A 17,338-nucleotide genomic window follows, 5' to 3' on the forward strand; every position below is an offset into this window, starting at 1 on the left:
CAGGGACTGAAGTAAGGCTGATAAGGTAGGTCCTCGAATAATCCATTTCTAAGCACTTGGAGAAGAAAGTAATTGGGAACAGTCAGCATGAATTCGCCAAAGGCAAGTCATGCCTGACCAACCTCATTGCCTTCTATGAAGACATGACTGGCTCTATGGATGTGGGGAAAGCAGTGGACATGACACACCTTGACTTTAGCAAGTCTTTTGACATGGGCTTGCACAGTATTCTTGCAAGTAAAGGAAATAGAGTCCATTTATTCAACCCATAATGTGAATAGAAAGTCTGCTGGATCACCAGGCTCAAGGGATAGTGATCAATGGCTTGAGGTCTAGTTTTCAGCTAGTATCAAGTAGCGTGCCTCAGGGGCCAGTCTTGGGGCTGGTTTTGTTCAATATGTTCATCAATGACCTAGAAGATGGCATAGAATGCACTCTTGGCAAGTTTGCAGATGACACAGAGCTGGGAGAAGTAATAAATACTTTGGAGGGTAGAGTTAGAATTCAGAAAGACCTAGACACACTGGAGGATTGGACCAAATGAAGTCTCATGAGCTTCAATAAGGGCAAGTGCAAAGCCCTGCATTTGAGACAGAACAATGCTATGCACCAGTACAAGCTGGGTGTTGACTGGCTAAGCAGCAGCTCTGCAGAAAGATCTGGGGGTTACACTGGGAAATAAGGTGAATATGATCCAGCAGTGTGCCCTTCTTACCATGCTAAGAGCATACTGGGCTCCAGTGGCAGGAGTGCTGCCAGCAAATTGAGGAAAATAATTATTCTGGTCCTCATCACTGGCAAGGCCATATCTAGAGTCCTGTGTCCAGGTTTGGGACCACACTACAGAAAGGAGGTGAACAAATTGGAGAGATTCCAGTGGAAGGCAGCAAAAATGGTTCAGGGGCTGGGGTATATGACAGGAGAGGCTGAGGGAGCTGGGCTTGTTTAGTCTGGAGAAGACAGGGGATTTAATAGCAGCCTTCAACAACCTGAATGGTGATTCCAAGAGGATTCAACTAGAATTTTTTTTCTTTTTTTCTCTCCATGGTGGCAGATAACAGAATGAAGGGCAATGGTCTTGAATTGCAGCAAGGGAAATTTAGGTTGGATATGAGGAAAATCTTTCTTTCGGACTAGAAGGATGGTGAAGCACTGGAATGGACTACCTAGAGGGGTGATTAAAAACCCTAAAGGATGGAGATTCTAAGACCTGGCTAGACAAACCTTGGGTAGGATGATCTAGTTGGGGGACAGTCCTGCTTTGAGTTGAGGATTTGAACTAGATGACCTCCTGAGGTCCCTTCCAACCCTAACTTTCTATGATTTTATGATTCAAGTCAGATAACTGCCTCCCTTGGACCTACCAAACTGGAGTGTAGACTGGGCTAGGGGGTCCAGCACCCAGGAAGGGTGGAAAAGGGTGCCAGGGGCCCAAGACTGAGGTAACCAAGATAAACTTGTAGCTAGAAGTTGGGTCCAGCGCCATGGTCCTGCACTAGAAGGCCAAGCCAGAAAAAAGTGATAGAGACCCTGGGAAAGGATGGTGTACCATAACACCACAGGGGAGGAGAGGGGCATAAATAGCCTTAAGGCAACAAGTCCTCTGGACCTGGGGGGCCTAGACAGACTGACAGGGCCCACTTGATATAAAAGCAAGGTTTAAATAGGTGGAGTTTGGGAGGGACCTCCTGACTATCAGAGAAATGGTGGCTTGCTCTAGGACCCATTAGGCAATCTCCCTTTAGATCAATTAAATGCATCATGGCATGGTAGGTGAGTGCAGGGCAAGAATCATTGCAGCTACCCTGAAGTCTGAACCTTGCTGAACCATTTTATGGTCTACTGTAACCTTCAGGTCCTTTTCTGCAGCACTGATGCCTAGTCAGTTATTCCACAACCTGGATTGTGGAGTGCAGTTATTCCATCCCTAGTACAGGACTCTGCACTTGTCCTTGTTGAATATCATGTGATTGATTGCAGACCACTTCTCCAGTATTCGGGTCATTCAAGAAGACATGCAGCAAGGCTGGTGCCCCAAGCTGATGCATGATTTTGAGGGGTTCATAGGAAAGTAGGGTTGGAAGGGTCCCCACGAGGTCATCTAGTCCAGCCCCCTGAAATACTATTTTAACAAGTATGCTAAGGAAAGCAATGTAGCTTTCTATACATAGCCAAATCAAACTGCTCATTCTGTTTCTCTCCTCTTTCCTCTCCCAGAGTCTCATTCAGAATCTCTAGCAATTGGGGCAAATGGTTCATTTGTTGTGCACTACTCTTACAGTAACCACAGGCAGCTGGCTGCGAAGGGCTTATCATTCCTTCACATTAACAAGAAATCTATGTTCTTGAAAGCCTCTCTCAGGCATGGATCAAAAGTGCAGTCCAAAGTACTTTTTCTGAACCTACCGCTGCAATAAAAGAGTGTCATGCAATCATGGTCTTTTTTTGTTAACCCCTATGATGCTGTCATTCTTGAGAATGGGAGGTGTTGATGTAGCAATGATGATGTAGCAATCATCATCTTTATGTTGATGATTCAGCAGGGAAAGACCTGGGGGCAGTGTATTTGGCTGTTTGGTAGGATTTGAAATTTCAAGGACATCAACTTTTTTTAACATAAATTCTCCATTCAGGGCACCATTTATAACATAACCAGAAGGAAGAGAAGCCAAGAGAGTGCTGGACTTATCATGCTGAACAAGAACAGGCATGTCCAGCCTCCTGCACTATGATAGCCACCCAATCTGCAACCAGTTCAAGTCTCCATTATTATACAGCCAGCCAGTAACCAGGGAGATGATTAACTCAAGAGTACGCACCAGTTGAGGTTCCTGCTGCAGCCCTGTCAAACTGACTCTGAATTTATCTCCAGCTCTTTGGGTCTATTTAACTGTCTCTCCACTTCACAGTTGAGTGTGCCAAAGACATCCTGGATGTCTGTGGCCACCTGAGTGCTTTCCAAGCTGTCCCCAGCAAACCTCTCCTCAACAAGGCCCCAGCTCAGCTGCTCACAGCAAATGCTGGCAGTAGAGAAAACTAGAGATTCTAGGCACCATAACCCAGAGGGTGTTTGAACCTGGATCTTCCCAGCCACTACCTAGCTTCTCCTGTATCTTTTGGACTCTCCATCACAACTGTTCTAACTACCATGATAGTCAGGCATTCTCCAGGTCTGACTCTGACATGCCACAGATGGCTGTGCTGAGAAGATGGAGACGTCCAGGTTCAAACACCCTCTGGGTGAGGGTGGGGCTAGACCTTGGGTTCTGTGGCTTCCTTGGTGAGTTCACTAACCACTTGGTTACTGGGTGCAAAATGTATAAAGTGCTTTCCACAACCATAACTTGGTTGACTGATGCACATGCCTAATTGGCAAGTCTACCTAATTACCTATATGTGTCACAGGCTTATGTGGCCAAGTAAAGAATTTCCTACCCTTGTATACCTGGCATTTTTGGCACTTGGGCCACCAAAAATCCCATGGTGATAGATAAAGCTGGACACTTGGTGACCAGGAAGGTAACACAATGCATCTTTGATGTGCGCCTGTGTTTGGCTATATTAACAAATGGATTGTGTCCAGCTTATCATGTTACCCATACCAATATTGAACTTGGGATCATAAGAAAGAAGGACTGGGTGGGACCTCACAAGGTCATCTAATGGACACCCCTTACCCACCCCACCCCACCCCACCCCACCCCACTTCCGATCCTTCCCTGGCATAGTTAGAGAGCTCTTGCTAATCTCTAACCTACACTTTCTCTGCTGCAGCTTGAGGAAATTGCTCTTGGTCCTACAGAAAGCCCATCTCCATCTTCCCTATAATTGCCCTTGAGATATTCAAAGACTTATCAAATGCCCACCTCAGTCTTCTGTTCTCAAAACTAAGCTTCTAGTCAACATTCCCTTCTTTATATGTCAAAAGATCTCCTTGGCCTCTTAGTTGACAGCTTTCTCCTGGGAACTCATCTCAGCCCATTGTTCTCTTTATAGTCACCACTTCTTTATAGCACCCTTGCCACCATTTTGAAGTGCATGGATGCTGAATACATGGACACTGAGGCTATTAATGGAGTCTACTCTGCAGGATAATTAGTGTACGTTAAAGCAGACCTCGCCAAATGTATAGGTGCCCATCATCACTAACTATTCCATGTTTTGTTCCAGATCACTGATAAAGAATGAGATCATAGGAAAATGAGGCTGGAAGCGACTTTATGAGGTAATCTATTCTATTCACCTACTCAGGGCAGGAACACCCCTAGCTAAAACATCCCAACCAAATGTCTATCCAACCTGGTCTTGAAATCTTCAAGGATGGAGATTCCACAGCTTTTTCTAGGGATCCTGTTCCAAATGCTTGACCCACACATGGTCAGAGGGCACGTCTACATGAAATGCAGCTAATGTATAGTATGGGCACATGTCTACAAATCCAAGCCCTTACTGCACATTCAAAATGGCTAATCACCATTGCTACCTTTTGATACCTGCAAATGTGCATTAATGCACACTTGACCCGACACTAAATTTTTGTGCCAGGCCACCCTGAGCTCCTCCCTGGTGGCCACAGGAGCACATGGAAGCACTACATGAATTATGCTTAACTTTAGTTCCAAAACCCTGCACATGTAGACACCTTCCAAAAATTGCTTAATGTGCATTAGCTTAATGCACACTAAATCTGGTGGTTTTTATTTGCACATGTAGATACACCCTAGACAGTTGTATCTAATCTCCAACCTCAGTTTTCTCTGCTTCTGTTGGAGGCCATCACTCCTACTTCTGTCCCCTACAGTCAAAGAGAAGTTTGTCTTCAGCTTTGCTTTTAATAGCCCTTCAGGTATTTGAAGACTGTTATGGAACATAACCCCACCCCCCAGTTTTCTCTTCTCCAGACTAAATTAACCCTAGCTCTTTCAGACATTCATGTAAAATCAAGAACACACACAACACATACGATCACCTGTTAACAACTTCAAAGCACTTAGCTAATTTCTTATCCATATAATATACCAAGTCAAATGCCTTAAAGACCTCCAAATGCATTATAGCAATACTTTGACCTTGCTGAACTAACTGGTAATCACACTATTACTTTATGAGTTCCTGTCATAGGTCACAGTAATCTGAGAAGTGCATTTTTAAACAAGCACCACTATACTGAAGCTGGATTTAACCCACAGTTTGCTGGTACCTGGAGACCAAACCTGATCACAAGAGGCATTACCAGCTAAGGGAAATTTCTACACCAAACAAGGGTGAGTGTCTCTGCCATCAGGTATTGCACAGGCTGAAAACAAACTAAACTAGTTTTGACCTATACTTGGTACTGATCATGGGTTTTATTTATAGAATCAGAGAGAAATATGTTGCTCCAAATTTTGACTGGGGGGAAGAATGAGACTACTGAGGAGCAGTGAGACCATTCCAGTCGCAACTCAAAAGCTTTATTAGGATATGTAATAACAAAGATTTATTTTTATTAACAAAGACAATGCTTACACAGCCTTGGATTCAAGGAGAAAACTGATCCGCTGGCCAGGCTTCTCTCCTTCCTTTTGGGGACTCTTGCCAAGGTGGTTCCTGAGCTTTAGAAAAGTCCAAACTTCCTTTCAGTCTATGCCCAATATCTATAGATGGCTGGTTCCTATATCTTAATTAATTATCTCTAGTTGGTTTTATTTAAATTTCTTTATTTAACTGAAACTCTTTTCGACCTGGATTAAACTAGATCTCTTATGGACTTGGGAGGTGTCAATTTAGTTGGGATGTATATCCTTGGGAAAGTAAAAGGAAACTTTCCTTATCTTCTTTCCTTTCTTACTGTGGAATGCTGTTTAACACTGGTCTGTTACTACTTTGCCTTTGTTTTGTTTTTACAAACTTGCCTCTTCAGAGAAGACCATAAACTATCTAAGGATTTTAACAAAAATATATCTAATATAGAAAAATAACCTTTTTGGTCGTATCAATCATTTCTACTAATATTTTAAGATAAAGCTATGACATGGTATATTTGGATTATTTAATATATGGTCTTCCCTTTTATAATATCTCCTTTCAGGCCTTGTACTTTTGCTTAATTATGTTCAGTTAGAAATATAGATGCCTTCCTTTATTTTGCTGACCAAGCTAGTTGTCACATCTGCAAAGGTTTATGTTATGGTCACTCAGACATGGGCTTTGGGGCCTTCTGCTTAGTCACACTCCAGCTTTGCTTAGACTCCTTAAAAATGACTAATCCTAGCAATAGCACTTATTGTTTGGTCATGCTTTGGACACTGCATGCTTAACCTACATCACTGCTTCATATGTCAAGCTCAGATCAGGTCCCAGAGGGCTGGAAAAGGGCCAATGTGGTCCCTATTTTCAAGAAGGGGAGGAAGGAGGACCTGCTAACTTTATAGGCCTGCTAGCCTCACCTCTGTTCTCAGCAAGACCTTAGCAAAAATCATAGAGGATCACATTTGCAGGGGGCCAGCAAGTCACACTATGGTAAGGTGCAGCCAGCATAGGTTTATAGCATGCAGATCCTGCCCGACTGACCCTTTTTTTTTTTTTATAAATGGCTCGCAGAGTGCTTAGATACAGGAGTGGAAGTAAATATTTATTTACCTGGATTTAAAAAAGGCTTTTGACACCATGTTGCATTGAATTCTTATGAGCGAACTGAGTAGCTGTTGTAGTTGTAGAATTTTTTCACAGTAAGGTGGGTGAAAAGCTGGCTCAGGGGATGCACCCAGAGTGATGGTGGATGGCTTGGTTTCTCCCTGGAGGGATGTGGGCAGTGGTGTCCCCCAAGGCTCTGTGCTTGGACCAGTGCTGTTTTAATATCTTCATCCTTCATTTGGATGAAGGTGTTGAAAGCCCCTTATCCAAATTTACAGATGACACTAAACTATGGGGTACAGTTAACACACTGGAGGGCAGGGAGTGAATTCGGGAAGACTTGGACAAACTGAGCGGATCAGAATAGGATGCAATTCAACAAGAATAAATGCAAGGTGCTGCACCTGCGGGGAGAGAATCTCCAACATGTATAGACTGGGAGGTATGATTCTGAGTACCACAACAGCAGAAAGGGATCTCAGAGTCCTGGTTGATGCAAAAATGAACATGAGCCACCAGTATGATGAGGTGATAAGCAAGGCTAACCGCACTCTTTCTTGCATCAGCAGGTGCATCACAAGCAGGTCTAGAGAAATGATAATTCCCTTCTATGCAGCATGGGTGAGGCTGCAGATGGAGTACTGCATCCAGTTTTGGGCGCTGCACTTCAAGAGGGATGTGGATAACCTGGGGAGGGTCCAGAGGAGAGCTACTTGTATGGTTGAGGGCCTGCAGGCAGGACCCTATGAAGATGGACTGAGGGACCTGAATCTCTTCAGCCTCCACAAGAGAAGGCTGAGAGACAATCTTGTGGCTGTCTACAAATTCATTGGGGGTAGGGGCAGCAGGGAGTAGGGGGCACTCTGTTTACCAAGGCATCCCTTGGGGTTACCAGAAATAATAGCCACAAACTGAAGGAGAATATATTTAGATTGGACACAAGGAAGACCTCCTTTACAGTGAGGGTTGCCAAAATATGGAATGGGCTTGCAAGGGAGGTAGTGCTTTCCCCTACCTTGGGGGTCTTCCAGAAGAGATTGGATAGGCATCTGGCTGGGGTTACTTAACCCCAGTGCTCTTTCCTCCCTGGAGCAGGAGGTCAGACCTGATGATCTGCTAGGTGCCTTCCAACCCTAGAAATCGATGAAATCAGGTTCTGATATTGCCTGCAACCCATGGCTTGCACTGTACAAGCCTATGCATAGGCTGGCTGTACTCTAAAGATGCCTTACTGAGAGGGCAAGAACAAGCCATCCCCAACACACAGAAAGACTAGCAAGTATGGAAGAAGACCAGCTTGGCTTGGCAGAGAATGCCTCAGTAAGCTAAATGGCAAAAAAGGAAGCTAATAAGACTTGGAAACATGGACAAATAACTTGGGAAGAGTATAAGAGCATGGCTCAGGCATGCAGGGATGAAGTCAGGAAGGCCAAAGCACAATTTAAGTTACAGTAAGCAAGAGATGTGAAGGGCTTCTATAAGTCAGCAGCAAGAGGAGGATCAGGGAAAGTGTGGGTCCCCTATTGAATGAGTAAGGTAACCTTGTGACAGGATGCAGAAAAGGCTGAAGTCCTCAATGCCTTTTTTTTTTCTCACCCAAGTCTTCATGGGTAAGGTCAGCTCCCAGACTGCTGCACCTGGAAGCACAGTTTGGGGAGGAGATGAAAATCCAACAGAGGTAAAATAATAGGTTGAACTATTTAGAAAAGCTGGACATACACAAGTCCATAGGGCCAGACAGGATACACCTGAGAGTGCTGAGGAAGTTGGCTGATGTGATTGCAGAGCCATTGGCCATCATCTTTGAAAACTCATGGTGATTTGGAAAGGTCCCAGATGACTGGAAAAGGCAAACATAGTGCCCATGCTTAAAAAAGGAAGATCCAAGGAACTACAGACCTGTTAGCCTTACCTCAGTCCATGGAAAATTCAAAGAGCAGGTCCTCAAATAATCCACTTCTAAGCATTGGGAGAAGAAAGTGATTGGGAACAATAGGCATGGATTCCCCAAAGGCAAGTCATGCCTGACCAACCTGATTGCCTTCTGTGAAGACATGACTAGCTCTATAGATGCAAGGAGACCAGTGGAAGTGGTATACTGTGGTGTCTGTTTTTCATTTGTTTTGTTTTGTTTTGTTTTGTTTTGTTTTGTTTTGTTTTAAGCAAGGTTTTTGATATGGTTTCCCCTAATATTCTCCCAGGCAAGCTTTAAAAAAAAAAAAAAAAAAAGTACAGGTTGGATGAATAAATGGTAAGGTGCATAGAAAACTAGCTGGAGAATTGGGCTCGGAGGGTAATAATAAATGTCTGTCTGGCAGCCAGTATCAAGTGGGGTGCCCAGGAGGTTGGTCCTGGAGTCAGTTTTGTTCAATGCCTCCATCAATCTTCTGTAAGAGAGGATGGAGTGCACCCTCAGCAAGTGTGCAGATGACATCAAGCTGGGAAGAGTAGTAGATACTCTGGAGGGTAGGGCTAGGATTAGGAATTACCTAGACAAATTAGAGCAGGGGTGGGCAAAATGCGGGCTGGATGCAGTCCATGAGGCCATTCCATCTGGCCCATGGGACCCCTAAAAAAAACTTTAAAAATGTAATATTTATCTGCCCCTGGCTGCCTGTCATATGGGCCTTGATGGCTTGCCAAAACTCAGTAAGTGGTCCTCCACCCAAAATAATTGCCTTCCCCTGAATTAGAGGATTGGGCAAAGGAATTTCATGGGGGTTCAGCAAGGACAAGTGCAAAGTCCTGCACTCTAGATGGAATAATACCATGCACTGGTACTGGCTGGGCAGCAGCTCTGCAGAAAAGTCCCTGGGGGGTTACAATGGCCAATAAGCTGAATAGGAGCCAGGAGTGTACCCTTGTTGCCAAGAAGGCTAATTACATACTGGACTGCATTGGTAGGTGTGTTACCAGCAGGTCACAGGAAATGATGATTCCCCTCTATTCAGCACTGGTGTAGCAACATTTGGAGTACTATGTTCAGTTTTTGGGCCCCCACTACAGAAAGTATGTGGAGAAATTGGAAAGGGTCCAGCAGAGGGCAACAAAAATCATTTGGGGGCTGGGGCACACAACTTATGGGAACAGGCTGAGGGAACTGGGCTTATTTAGTCAAGAGAAGACTGAGAGGATTTAATAGCAGCCTTCACCTATTTGAAGTGGATGCATTCAAAATGGAGAATGGAGCTAGACTGTTCTCAGTGGTGGCAGATGACAAAACAAGGAGCAATGGGCTCCAGTTGTAGCAAAGGAAGTTTAGGCTAGATACTAGGAAGAATTTTTTCTCACTAGGAGACTAGTAAAATACTGGAACAGGTTACTTGGAGAGCTAGTAGAATCTCTGTCCTTGAAGAACTTGAAGAGTTGGCTAGATAAAGCTTTGGCTGGAATGATCTAGTTGGAGATGGTCCTTGCTGAGCAGAAGGGTGAACTAGATGACCACCTGAGGTCCCTTCCAACCCTAACTTTTTCTATAATTCTATGTATGGCCTACAAGTAGGGCCAAAGGGGACCTCCAGAGGTCATCTAGTCCAAGCCCCTGTCTGGGGTTGGATTATGCTTATTCAAACCTTTGTATACAAACTTGTTATCCAACCTCTTTGGAAAAAACAGTCAACCCTTTTACAACCACAAGACATAGGAGGGGACATGATCACATTCTTCAGATATTTGAAGGGCTGCCATAAAGAAGAGGGTGCGCACCTTGTTTCTCTCGTTGCAGAAGGGAGAATGCGGACCAGTGGTTTGAAGTTGCAGCTAGAGGGGATATCTGGAAAAAAACTTCACTGTTAGAGTGTTGTAGTGGGATAGCCTGCTGAGAGAAGTTATGGACTCTGCATCGCTGGAGGTGTTCAAGAAGAGGTTGGACAGCCACTGGTTGGGGATGAGTTAGGCATAGCTATGCTTATCTTCTACCATGGGTATTTCTCATACTTCTGGCCTGTGGTTGCCCAGTCTCTGCCCCCTTTTATTCTGCTATACATGTCTAGGTGTTTTTAAGCCTCCCCAGATGAACTGGGTTTTGGCTACAGCTAAGGCTGGAGACTCTAACTGGGGGTGTGCCAATTCTCCTGCTAGGAGCAAAGCTGGACTTTCTTGGCTATAGGGTATTGGCCCTCTGCTTAGGGTCAGACTGACTGCCATATTTGGGGTCAGGAAGTAATTTTACCCTATGGTCAAATTGGTATGGACTGTGGGAGGGCTTTTTGCCTTCCTCTGTAGTGGGAGGAATGGCCATCTACCTGGGACATCTTAAGTGTATACTAGCAACACTTTACAGAAGCAGGACATTGAATGCCATGGTTCCCCTGCTTCACCTGTGGCAGTTTAGGGTGTTAGGTCTAAGTTGTATCAGGATTGAGGGTAGTCGTATGGAGAGTTTTTATAGTATGGTGATACAGAATGGTTTAGATAGGGATGATTCTCAGGCAGGGGGTTGAATTAGATGATGACCTGTGGAAGTCCCTTCCTGCCCTGCTTCTCCATGAAATGGCACCCTAACCCACAACAGGGGCCAACATCTCACTGCTGCAAAGGGTATTTAAATATGTTCAACAGATCCAAGAAAGAGGGCCATGCCCCCCACTACAGAAGAAAGCTAAAAACCTACTCCCAATCTCACTGTGGGGTGAAACTCCCTCCTGACCTATAATGTATTGATCAATCTAACCCTGAGCAGGGTACCTCTGGGTCTGAGTCGCAGCAGGAGCATAGGTACATGCCAGTCACAATCCCCAGCCTTGGCTGTGACCAACACCAATGCCTCTGAGGAAGGCAAAACCCCTGACACATGTAACAGCAGTACAGTTTTGTCCTGTAGTTATAGTACTCAAAGAAGTGGGAGATCTTGGTTCATTTCTCTCTTCAATTTGAGAAGTTCACACCCAATTCTCTTCCCCTCTCCACCCCCCCCCCTTTCCTGGAGAATGTCCTCAAATCTAAGCTACAGCCAGGGTTGGGGGCAGTCTCGCCTTTCCTGGTGAGGCAGCCCCATGGGGCAGAATGGGATCAAATTTCTTGCATTTCTGAATTATGCTAAAAGGGCATAAGTGCGAAGGGGTCTGGAGTATTTGCTCAGGAAGAGGAAAACATGAGCTCCGGGTCTCATTTCTGTAGCTGCTTAATACTTGGGGAGTAGGGACCAGAGCACCTACATCCTGCCTACAGAGCAGCTTACAGGTAGTCCAATAAAAGATACCATACACAACCATAGTTACCTAGAACACCTTGGGTACCTGAGCAGTTATTTGGATACGAAGAAGCCTGGAAGACCAAAGTCCTGAACCTAGACTTCAAACAGCCCATGACTCAGCCCAGATCAATGAACCAACATTCAGTCTATACTAAGTGCTCAGTGCTTGCTACAGTAGCTAGCAGATCTCTACAGCTGACACCTGACTGGGAGAAGTTGCCAGTAGACAGTACCCATCAACTAAACCTAAAAGTCAGTTTTGGTGTCCTGCAGGGGAGCAGATTTTATTGGCAAGCTACAGAAATAAACAAATCCCAAGTAAGTTTAGTCCAAGATGAAAAGAGAAATGAAAAACCAAGCTACATACAAGGGATTAGGGAGTTTTGGCTAGAAGGACCCTAAACTTGTAAAAGGAAAGGATTTTTTGGGGTGATGTCTTTTACTGGACCAACTCTATGGTTGGAGTAAAGTTAGATAAGCTTTCAAATGTAAGGCATTCTTCAGATGAATTTCAGATGATGAAGAATGCCTTGCATTCAAAAACTTGCCTAACTTTATTTGTCTAACTGGTCCAACCATAGGGTTGGTCCAAAAAAAGCCATCACCCCAACAAATCCTTGTCTCTCATCATTCCTGGATCATCGTGACTACAACACTGCCCTAACACTACCCTACATTTGGAACGTGTCCTGAGCCAAATTCTTTTCCACCTGCTCAGCATCAATGTGTATTCAGGCATGTAAGTTTGATTCTGATCCATCCTGTTCAAATCTCTGAAAAATCCATTACTAAATGTACTTTTCAAGCCCAACATCGTGCAACCTTTAAGACCAAGTCAAAAAAAAAAGGGGGGGGGGGAAGAAAATGAGGACTTACCCAGCTTTTGCATTTACTGTTTTACAAAGGCTTGAGCAGGCTGGAAACAAAGCGTATTTAGGTACCTATGTCCACTTCCATGGTAGAATAGAACATGGTTCTACATTTGCCACTATTAATAATCAATACTTAAGAGTCTTGGTCATTGTAGAAAGATGCTATACATTGGCCTGTTTTTGAGTGCTTTTCTTTGCAATAAGTCCCATACAAGCATAGGTTGTACCTCAGCTTATGGAGGTCAATGTAACTACTGAAGGTACTAGTGCTAGCTGTTTGATACCAATAGGGGAGAATGAAAAAGGTTGAGAGAGTGAGACCCAAACAGATGAAGGATAGAAGTGACTGGCCCCAAGACACAGCTCAAGTTAAGAGAAAGTTCAGAAAATCTCCCAGGTCTTTCAAATCCCTATAGAAGCTGAGGCCATAGAGATGGGCATGCCCCTCAACCAACATGAGTTAATTGTGGCTATTCCAGTGGTGTTACATCAGGAGTAGGTCCATCCTCATCTTCTCAAAGTTGTGAGTGTTTCCTTTTCCCTTTCTCTTATCAGGAGTGGAGGAGAAAGGGAGGTGGTATTGACATAGACCTAATACTGTTGGGTTTTCTTACTTGGAGAATGACTTTGGGATGAATGATTCAGTGCACAGAGCACATTGATAGGAAAATAAATAATTATGACAAAAGCTAATTGAGCAACAGTGAATTCTGAACTTCTGTCCACTGACGGATCCCAGAACATGATCTATCCACCCTCACCCACAACACTGCTCTTAAGTGCTCTCTCTTGTTTTCATAGTGCTACGAAATGGCAGCAGTAAAAGGACAAACTCAGAACACAACCAAAACTATGTGGAATGCTGATAGAGTATCCAAGATGCAGGAAGAGGCTGGGCTGCTGATGAAGCCCTATGCCAGCTGGGAGGAGTTCCTCATGCCTGCCCCTGCCTGCATTGCCATCTTAGGAAAGCTGATGTGCAGCACCTCAGAGCAGGGCCCCTTCACCCTCCAAGAGAGTTCCTCCAATGCTGACTTTACACAAGTTGATCCCCCAAAGCACTTCAAGACCCACTTGCATAAACTGAGTAACCATTTCTGGGAGGCTTTCAATGAGGCCCACACAACCATGGGTAGCATTAAGGATTTCTCTGAGTCTGCAGTGACCAAGATGAAAAACTTCATACAGTCCTTCCAGGAAGCTGATGTGGCAAAGGCCTTGTCCCTAACAAGCCTAAATAAGATAAAGAAGAGGGCAGAAAAATGCACAACCTACGTTGGTAGTGTGAAGACAGAGTTCTCAGCTGTGACCAAAATTATTCATAAACTCCTGGAGGACTGCCTGGAAACCAAGAAAAGCTATGAGGATAAGCTAAGAGATGTGCAGGGAACACTGGAGCAGGCCAAGAAACAGGAGGAGGCAGCCAAGAAGGCCAAGGAGGTGGCTGAGCAGCATCTAAAGCAAATGGGACAGCAACTGGAGAAGACTTTCAACCAGTACAAGATGAGCCTGAAGTCCATCCCATCCGGGTGGGAAGCTATAAAGGTGTCTATCAAGCAGAACATGATAAATGTTCTCCTTGGCCAAGGGGCAAATTTTCTAAACAAACTGGCAGAGAATTGTGGCTTCTCCATAGGTGACATAGAAGGTGAAATGGCCAAGTTACTAAGCATGTCTACTTCAAGCCCAGAGACCACTATCTGTGTCAGGGCAGATGAGCTTCTAGAATATGCAAAATGGCTTAAAAATGTAACTTCAAATGGCAGGCTCCAAATGGATCTCATCTTTGACCAGAAAAGCCAAAATGTTAAAATCCACTGGATAAAGCATCATTTCCAATCCCAGAAAAATGAACTAATTGAACAAGTTTCATGTAAAGCCAAACAAGAAGCCCAAGAGATCTGTCAGTTAGGTATTTCTATCTGTGAAGAGTTAGAACAAATAGCCTTGTCCCAAAGCACAGAGGAGGAAAAACAGCAGAAAGTGATTGAGGACATCTGTGAACTTCACCAGAAAGCATTTCAATTTACTTCATATAGTAAAGACTTTGTGAGGGCCCCAGCTTTCCCCTTTGTTGAAGGTCAAGAGGACTCACACTGGCATGGAATTGAGCAGGTGAAAGAAAATGTGAAGCAGAGAGAGATGATGTTCAAGACAACTCAGGAGAAGTATGAAAAAGGTTTTGAAGACCTGGTGAAGTGGAATGAGGAGCTGACAAAAGTCCACTGTGACATAAAGCAGTACGAGATGAGGAAAATAGATTTTGAGATGCTTGTGACTATGCTGATTGAAGAATCTGATGTCCTGCAGAAAATGAATCGGCAGTGGGAGAAGATGGGGCAACTTATCCAGATGATTTCCAGTTTGCTTGACTTCAGCTCCTGCCAGGACATCCAGGAGTATTTAGGTTCCATGGAAAGTGTTCAGGCTGTCGACTACTCTTCTAAAATCTTGGCAATGGATCTGGTTTGCACCCAGGTTTTCAGTGCAATCAGTGTGGCTCAGCTAGTTTACATGATCTCCAACAGCTACAAGAAGTTATCTGATGACCACCTGATGCCTGGGTTCCAAAGCCTCCAGGACATCATCAGCACAAAGTCTTCTAGCTTTGATGCCGCTTATTTTGAAAATGCCCAGCGTGCTATCTACAAAGAAGTGGAAAATGCAAAGGATGACTTCAAGAACAACGTACAGGCCAGGATAGAGAAACTGAGGATGAGGCTGCCCTCAGAGAACAGGGGGGAATTGAAAACAATTTAGGATGCAACACAAAGCACCATGAAGGAAATCAAATACCAAAGAAGAACACTGCTATGAAGATGACCACCCCCTTCCCCACTGTGAAGGCAAAAACAAATATAATTAAAGTGTGTACACATTTGCTAGATTATATATTCAGATTAAAAAACTCAATAAATGAGACAAAGTTAAAATAGTAGTAGATATTGTTTCGTAAGTCTTGTAGTCATTACAGCTAAATACGTATCTCTCATTCAGATTCATTAAAAACAAAATCTAGTCACTCTTGAGCATCCTGACAGGGTTTCCAATACTTCAATCAGTCATTTCTACACCTGAGTTAATATTATCATGCCTGATCTAAGCCTTTTAGCTAGAACTAAAAGCAGACTGCAGGACCATAAAACAGAAGAGAGACATTTCCAGAAATGTCTAACAGACAGCAAAATTTCAGAAGAAAGGATAGTTTGAATAGTGGAACTTGAAGACCATAAAGAAAGGACAGAGGGTCATTAACACCTATGGACTTAATCAGGAATCGGATAGATTTTAATGACCTATGAAGTCAACTGACTCCCTCAGTTCTGCCTGAATAGGAATCCTGCAGGTCCTCCCAGGCAGTAGACTTTAAAGTTTGGACGGAGTTGGAATCAAAGCGGTGGGGGAGAGGCATGCAACTACACCAGTAACCCTCACCTGGATCTGCTCCTGCCCAAATCCATGATGCCACTGCTGAACCCCACCACCACTGGACCATTCCAGCTGCTGCTGGATTTGCAGACCATGCCTGGAAAGAGCCCTACATTTTGAATCCAAGCCAGGGTGAGTTTGACATCCCTACATTAAACTACCCTCTCTTCCAGTATCAAGGGAGCCCATTTCTTCTTAGATGAACAAGGATACACCTGGCCTCTCCCCATCAACTCTTCAGTAAATCTTCCCATTAGACACATTTTGGGCCACTGGTACCATTCAAGCTGAAGAAGATCCTTCTGATCTGTTGTCTTGGGCTATTGGAAGCAACCAATGAACCCAATGAAATTCAGTTCCACAGAGGACACAAGTACATAATTGTATAGCCAGGACCTAGGCTACACCAGTTCAATGAACCACATGCCCAAAAATACTGGCCTAGACCAGTTTTTTTTTTTTTTCAACCAGGCTGCTCACTGCAGCTTTTGGATCAATATCAATATAGTGACTGTGTAAGGCAATGTGGAGCACAACTGTCAGGCTTGACTATTTTTTAAAGGCCTGAGCCACAGAAGGTGGATAAGACGGAGGATCCCTATAAGGCTTTGCCTAACTGACCTTAGCATGAAAGCACTGCAGATGCAAGAGCTGGCTGAGCACAGCAAAGGAAGCCATTTGTATGCTTCATTGAGACACCATCAAACAGAGCACAAAGTAAAACGAATTTGGGAAACAAAACAGCCTTGTCAAACCATAAACTAGAGTAAAAAGGCAATGGACCAGTGTTCCGCAATGGAAAGGGAAACGAGATAAAGAATCCGCCTTTGCTTTCTCAAGGATCTAAATCATAACTAATTGCCTTTCTTTAGGACCACAAGATATCTGTTTCAATCCATTTTTGAAATTTTCAGTGAAACAAATTTTAATAAAAACAATCAGGGATTAGTTATTAGAATACTGAAATTATGCTTACCAGCCATCCATAAATACTGGACATCAGCAGGGGGGGAATTTAGAGACATCCACATGCTGAACCACTTGGAGACTCCCCTGCTGATAGGGACTGAGAGTCTGGCCAGCTTCTCTTTGTAGCAGTCAAGACCCATCCCATAAGATTTTGCTTTATACTTTCTTACTAATCTTGCTTTGTCAATTCTAATATAATAAAAGATGTAGCACTTCCATCTGTCTGTCTGTAACACTCTGGGCCAACTGTGCATGCGCC

At 44.1% G+C, this 17,338-nt stretch overlaps 1 protein-coding gene across 1 annotated transcript; it reads left to right on the plus strand.

The window, feature by feature from the left end:
- Positions 1 to 4,889: 4,889 nt before the first annotated feature.
- Positions 4,890 to 17,270, plus strand: LOC102567795 (uncharacterized). The gene is made up of 2 exons (XM_019500389.2): positions 4,890 to 5,264; positions 13,483 to 17,270. Exon 2 carries the CDS (start codon positions 13,492 to 13,494, stop codon positions 15,439 to 15,441), a length of 1,950 nt encoding a protein of 649 aa, XP_019355934.1. The 5' UTR covers positions 4,890 to 5,264; positions 13,483 to 13,491; the 3' UTR covers positions 15,442 to 17,270.
- The last annotated feature ends 68 nt before the right edge of the window (positions 17,271 to 17,338 follow it).

Source organism: Alligator mississippiensis, chromosome 11 (assembly GCF_030867095.1).
Source record: "Alligator mississippiensis isolate rAllMis1 chromosome 11, rAllMis1, whole genome shotgun sequence".
NCBI lineage: Eukaryota > Metazoa > Chordata > Crocodylia > Alligatoridae > Alligator > Alligator mississippiensis.

Bases quoted from the DNA above. Each gene is read 5' to 3' on its own strand.
- LOC102567795 (XM_019500389.2), top strand. From the start codon at position 13,492: ATGGCAGCAGTAAAAGGACAAACTCAGAACACAACCAAAACTATGTGG.